This window comes from Dipodomys merriami, unplaced genomic scaffold (genome assembly GCF_024711535.1).
Source record: "Dipodomys merriami isolate MVZ:Mamm:240054 unplaced genomic scaffold, mDipMer1.0.p SCAF_16, whole genome shotgun sequence".
Lineage (NCBI taxonomy): Eukaryota > Metazoa > Chordata > Mammalia > Rodentia > Heteromyidae > Dipodomys > Dipodomys merriami.
The window spans coordinates 6499833-6506726 of NW_027202937.1; the positions used below are offsets into that span (position 1 = coordinate 6499833).

The 6894-nt window shown below is 55.4% G+C and overlaps 1 protein-coding gene across 1 annotated transcript in view; it reads left to right on the forward strand.

Moving 5' to 3' along the window:
• Kcnk5 (potassium two pore domain channel subfamily K member 5) overlaps positions 1-5980 on the forward strand; it is a 44227-nt gene extending 38247 nt beyond the window's left edge. Inside the window, exons 4-5 of the mRNA XM_070023837.1 lie at positions 165-333; positions 3353-5980. Coding sequence (XP_069879938.1) covers positions 165-333; positions 3353-4242 — 1059 coding nt within the window. The 3' untranslated portion in view covers positions 4243-5980. The remainder of the gene's footprint in view (positions 1-164; positions 334-3352) is intronic.
• The last annotated feature ends 914 nt before the right edge of the window (positions 5981-6894 follow it).

Here is a 6894-nt window from a genome sequence, read left to right on the forward strand (position 1 = left end):
GTCAGGGAGAGAACGCCTGCCTCTTTCCTGACAGTAAGCCCCGCATGGCTGGGCTGCGGGGTACCCAGCCGGCCTCTCTCCTAGCTGCCTGCCCAGCCATCTGGGAGTCCCCAGTGCTCTCTGCCACCTATCTGACTTGTTCTCCTCCCTCCCTCCCCCCGCAGCGGAAGGCCCAGATCACGTGCACGGCCATCTTCATTGTGTGGGGCGTCCTGGTCCACCTGGTGATCCCACCCTTCGTGTTCATGGTGACCGAGGAGTGGAAGTACATCGAGGGCCTCTACTACTCCTTCATCACCATCTCCACCATCGGCTTCGGGGACTTCGTGGCTGGTGAGTCCCTGCCCCCTTTCCCCTCACCTTCGCTGCTGCCCGGGGTGGAGGGGAGCAGGAGCCCTGAGCTTGGGTTCACCTGGGCCTCCTGTGGGCTAGGTTGGAGTGGAGAGCCTAGCTAGGGGCCTCCAATTCACGGGCGGCCTTCCATCAGCCCAGAGGAGGTTCTGTTTTGAGGCTTGGCTTGTTGCAGGGATAGACAGAGAGGCCTTCTCCAGGCTGCCCTGCCCCCCTCAGCCCTACACCCTCCTCCCCCCTCCCTAATCTTAGAGGCAATGGGTTCTTTGTCCCTTTTGTCTGAAAGCCTTGGACCAGCCAGCCCGCCCCAGCCACTCACTGTGCCTGTGCCACCACAGCCTCTTGGTTCTTAATCTTCTTGACCCTCCTGTCCACTTGACCTCCACCCCAGCTGATTACCCAGAGGGCAGTGGGAGCTCCCTCCTCTGCCCCTCCTGCCCTGGAACACCGGGAGGGGCAGCTGAGTGGGTGGGAGGCATAGGATGGAGCAGAGCTGCCCATGGGGGCCTGCCTGCTGCCGGGAGAGAATGCAGAGGCTCCGCATGGCCTTTCTTTCCAGCGAAGTGAGCCTTGCTTTGCTTTGCTTCTCAGCTCCCACGAGATGTCAAGACCAGTCTTTCTCCCATAGGTGCATGGGTAAAAATAACGAGCCTACCACATTGTGTGGTGGGAAATCAACAGCTTCTATTCCTAAGCGCAGAGGGCAGGGAGGGCCCTGCTCTCTTTGTATGCATCCTTGTTGGTTTTTGTGCTGGTACTAGGGCTTGAACTCAGGGCCTACGTACGCACTGTCCCTTAGCCTTTTCTGCTCTAAGCTAGTGTTCTGTCACTTGACACAGCTCCACTCCATCTTTTTGTTGGTCGTGGGGCTTGAGCTCTGGGCCTGGGTGCTGTCCCTGAGCTCTTAAGCTCAAGGCCACTTGAGCCACAGCGCCACTTCCGGCTTTTTATGTGGTGCTGAGGAATCGAACCCAGGGCCTCATGCATGCAAGGCAAGCGCTCTACCACTGAGCCACCTTCCCAGCCCATAATGAAGGGAGTCACTTTTTGTTGTTGTTGTTGGTTGTGAGGTCTGAACTCTGGGCCTGGGCACTGTCTCACAGCTCTTTAGCTCAAGGCTAACACTCTACCACTTGAGCCACAGCGCCACTTCCAGTTTTCTCAGCTTATGTGGTGCTGAGGAATGGAACCCAGGGCCTCATGCATGCAAGGCAAGCGCTCTGCCACTGGGCCACCTTCCCAGCCTCACTCCTTCTTTTTGGAGGTGAGAATTTTGCAGACTTTTCTGTTCATCCTCAGATTTCAGCCTCCTGAGTAGCTGGGATTATAGGTGTGAGCCACCAGCACCCAGCAACTCTTGTTACTACCATCAATCTGCTTGAGCAAAACTGACAGTGTCGTCAGATGGAAAGGAATACCTCCACAAATCCTCTAAACTGAGGGACGAGGTGGTCCCTCTCCTAGTCAATTAAGTTGCTTCTAGTTTGGGGGGATGGGGGTGGGGTGGGGGAACAGGATCTAGATCAACATAGCTACAAGGGGGAAGCCATGAAAGAAATCTCAGTCGTAGTATGTGGCAGAGAACCAGACGCCACAGCAGGCATTGTCAGGAGGCCGCCCTGGGAGGTGAGGAACACCGACTGAGGGAGGGCAAGAAATAGGGAGGCAGACCAAGCCTTGGAGGTCAGTAAAGACAGTTCCAAATATTTCCTATCCTAGTCAGTGCCTCCTGGGGTCATCCCGACCTGCTGAGCCATCTCATAGTAAACCTATGAGTCTATACTGCTGCGCCCCCACCCCCACCCCCCGGCTGCCCGGCCCCTTTGTGGCATGGCTTCTTTCTGTCCTGGTTTTTGTTTTCTTTTTATACAAAAGCAATTATTTATTTATTTAGTCAGTTGTAGGATTTGAACTCAGGACCTGGGCGCTATCCCTGAGCTCTTTCACTCAAAGCTAGCACTCTACCACTTTGAGCCACGGCACCACTTCCAATTTTCTGGTGGTTAATTAACCACAGGGTCTTTCAGACCAGCCGCCCAGGCTGGCTTCAAACAGCGATCCTCAGATCTCAGCCTCCTAAGTAGCTAGGATTACAGGCATGAGCCACTAGCAGTGGCCTGGCTAAAAGTCTTTTTTTTTTTTTTTTTAATTAAATTTTAAAATTGTTATTATAAAGGTGATGTACAGAGGGGTGACAGTTACGTGTCAGGTAATGAGTACTTTTTTGTTGTTGTTGTTGGCCTGGGCACTGTCCCTCAGCCCTTCCACTCTACCACTTTGAGCCACAGCACCACTCCCGGGTTTTTCTGCTTATGTGGTGCTGAGGAATTGAACCCAGGGCCTCATGCATGCAAGGCGAGCACTCTACCACTGAGCCACCTTCCCAGCCCATGTGTATATTTCTTTTTTGAACAATGTCACTTCACTTTAAAAGTCTAAAATATAAATACATACATATACATATATTTATACATACACATGTACACACATGTACATACACATCACTGTCTTAAAACGCCAAGGGGTTTCAAGTCCTTGGGTTGAGTCCAGTGCATCTTGGTCAGTGTCATCCCTTCTTCCATCATTGTCCCCCGTCTCCTCATCCTACCCTCAGATGACGTAGGTCCACTCTTACATAAATATGTATGTTGAGTTTTGTGATGGTATTTGCCTGTCCTTCCTGTCTCCTGAACCCCGACCTCTCTTGGACAAGGCCTATATCACCTTCCCAGTATTCATTTTGTTAAGCCATCTGCTGATTGTTCAAGGAGGTTCACAGTATGGACACCGGACTTTGGTCCACTGGACCATGGACTATATATATTACCATATATATCCACATCTTGATTTTAACTGAGCTCTAACAACATAGGTGCACAGGCAACGCCCCCCCCCCCCCCCCAACACACACACCATGTTCTGGTCTGTGTAGACAGCACAACTCTGTCTATTTTCGATTTGGGGGTCCCTTCCTGACCCTCGGGGCTTCCTGTCCACTCAGGTGTGAACCCCAGTGCCAACTACCACGCCCTGTACCGCTACTTCGTGGAGCTGTGGATCTACCTGGGCCTGGCCTGGCTGTCCCTGTTTGTCAACTGGAAGGTGAGCATGTTCGTGGAGGTCCACAAAGCCATCAAGAAGCGGCGGCGGCGGCGCAAGGAGTCCTTCGAGAGCTCCCCGCACCCGCGCAAGGCCCTGCAGATGGCGGGCGGTACCTCCGCCCGTGCCAAGGACATCAACATCTTCAGCTTCCTGTCCAAGAAGGAGGAGACGTACAACGACCTCATCAAGCAGATCGGAAAGAAGGCCATGAAGACGAGTGGGAGTGGGGACAGGGCCACGGGGCCAGGGCCTGGGCTGGGGCTGCAGGCAGGAGAGCTGGCGGGGGTCCCCGCATCCCTGGTGCCTCTGGTGGTCTACTCCAAGAACCGGGTGCCCAGCCTGGAGGAGGTGTCCCAGACACTGAGGAGCAAGGGTCACGTGTCCCGGCCCCCCGGAGAGGAGGAAGGGCCCCCGGCCCCCACGGCGGACGACAATGATGACTCCCCCAGCTCGGAGGTGTTCGTTAATCACCTGGACCGCATCAGCGAGGAGGGCGAGCCGTGGGAGACGCTGGACTACCAGCCTCTCATCTTCCAGAACGCCAGCATCGCCTTCGCCAACGAGGAGGCTGGCCTCTCCGACGAGGACACCTCTAAGTCCTCCCTGGAGGACAACCTGGTGGGGGAAGAGCAGCCCCCGGAGGGGCCCGCAGCCGAGGCGCCCCTGACCCCCGGCGAGTTCCCCTCGTCCGACGAGTCCACCTTCACCAGCACCGAGTCGGAGCTCTCCGTGCCTTACGAGCAACTGCTGAATGAATACAACAAGGCAGATGGCCCCAGAGGCACGTGATAGGGGGCCGGCCCCCCGCCCCGCTGCCCGTGGCGTCGCCCCTCACCTCGGGTGTCCTGTGATGGCCAGGGCCCCTGGTAGGGGACAGTCCTAGAAGTGGAAGTGGGGGGCCAAGGGCCTGCCTTTTCCTTCCTCCCCTCTGCTAGCTGCTCTGCGCAGGCTCAGGCCCGCCCTCTGCTCTCCACTTGAGCAGCTGGCCTGAGCCTGGCTGGCAAAACTGATTGGAGTCTCCTGGGGCTGACAGCCCCGGCCTGGAGGCCCATGCCGACCTGGCTTCCCCATCACTGACTTGGTTGAATGTCACACGGTTCCCCGGTCCCAGGGGGAGGGAGGGAAGTGGGGGGGGGGCACGGTGGGATCAGCTGTTGGAGTTCACCAGTGTTAAATGAGCATTGTCTTTGTGCCTAACACCCCCCCTCGCATTCCTCAGGGAGGATGCAGGGCATGTGCGATCCAGGCTTAGTCTTGAGGACCCCAGAAGTGTTGAGAAGTGCAACATGATTGTGGCTGGTGCATCTGAGGGCCTTCCTCCCATCCCCAGGCGAGCAAAGTGCACGTGTCAGGCCCCTGCTGCAGACCTCCGTGGGTCAGAGGCTGCTGAGGGAGGACAGGGAGGAGGTGACCAACAAGAGCTCCCCTAAGCCAAGGCCTTCCCACAGCCACGTCCCGTCCCACACTCCCTCTGACCAACGCCAGGCGTTCTGTGCCCCGGGAATGTAGGGGAGATGGTAGCGGGCGCGGGCTGGGGAAGCCGGGACTCCTGAAGCAGCCAGAGCGCTGGAGCCGAAGTCTAGCTCTGGTGACTTCCGCCCTCACCCCTCCACCGTCCCCTCCCCAGTGGAAATGTGTACCCCAGTCCTGGACGCGTACCCACGCTCCCCGCTCCTCCCCCACCTCAGGCCAAACTGTTCTTGGCTCATGGATGGAAACCAGCCAAAAAACAACAAATGTGAATAGAACTCCTCCCCTGTGGCGTGCGGGTGCGTGCTTGTGTGTGTGTGCATGTGTGTAAGAAAGACACGTTGGGGCTGGAGAGCCAAGAAAATGTGAAACTGTCCGCCGACTCTCCGCCAGCAAGGGGTGCGTCGAACTCGCTGCTGCTGACATTCTAGGGTTTCAACCGCGCTCCCCTTCGGGCCAGCCCCCCCTCCCTTACCCCATGTTTTTGCCTTTTTTTTTTTTCAATGAACTGCTGTTCTTTAGTTCATGTTTTGATACCTACAACCTGTTATTGGCTTCCTAGCCATGGGGAGTGGGCAGGGGACCCCAGCATCGGGATGTCTACCCCCCCAGACTCAACGAGGACATTCTTGACAGCTAGCTTTGCTGTTGGGTGCCAGGACATCACGGTGGCCGGCAGGTGGCCGCTCGCTGGTGGCCGGGGTGGGGAGGGGCGCTGCTTGGCGTGGAGTCCCACACTGAGCCCCTCTCTCCCAGGTACCCCTAGCCTGTGCCCCTCTGGTGTGGGGCCAGACCCTGCGCACGTGTGAACACAGCCCAGAGCTGGCCTCTCTTATCGTCTCAAATGGTTATGGGGACTGGCTGTCAGCCTAGGGGTGTGAAGAGCAGTCTGGAACTTCTGTGAGAGAGGTCAGGATTTCCTGGTGTAGCTGGCCGGCCCCAAGAGTCACACTGTATGTACGTAACGGCAATGGCGGCAAATGTAATTTATTTTAAACCTGTTTTTCTTTTTTCTTTCTTTTTTTTTTTTTTTTAGAATAAAACGTGGACAAGCTGCCTTTCTGTGTTATGTTTGTGGCCTTTGGGGAAGGAGGACAAAGGAAGATGTGGAGGGGTTGGGGTGGTCTGGAAGGCCCTGTGGAGATCTAGGGTGTGTGTGTGTGTGGGGAACATGAAGATTAGTGTCAGTAGGAATTGCACAGGGAGAATTGTGAAGCTTAGAGTGGACCGCATTCCCTTGGGAAGGGTCTCTGGAAACAGCGGCCTCTCTGAGGGACCCCGAAATGTGCTGAGGGCTCTGCTCGTCAGCTCTTTCAGTTTGGCTGTGTGTGCACACACACGCACCGCATGCATGCATACACCAGTCCTGGGTCTTGGACTCAGGACCTGGGCACTTCTTTTGCTCAAGGCTGGTGTTCTTAACACTTAAGCCACAGCTCCATATTTGGCTTTTTAGTGATTAAGTGGAGGTAAGAGTTTTTGCCTGAGCTGGCTTCGAACTATGATCCTCAGCTCCCAGCCTTCTGAGTAGCTAGGCGTGAGTCACCTGCACCCAACTGGCTTTGTTCTATTTTAGACAGGGTCTTGCTTTATAACCTGAGCTGACCTCAAACTCAATCTTCCTACCTCAGCATATATCACCATTCCTAGGTAGTTCTCTCTTGAAATAACAAGAGTTTTCTTGTTTTTGTTTTTGTTTTGCTCATAGGGCTTAAACTCTGGGCCTGAGCATTGCCCCTCAGCTCTTCAGCTCAAGGCTGGCATTCTACCACTTGAAACCCAGCACCACTTCTGGATTTCTGAGTGATTTATTGGAAATAAGAGTCTCACAGACCTTTTTGCCTGGGCTAGCTTTGAACCACGATCCTCAGATCTCAGACTCCTGGGTAGCTAGGATTACAGGCGTGAACCAAGGCACCTGGCTGAAATAACAGGTTCTTCTTAGTTTCCACATGCATAGCTGGCCCAGAA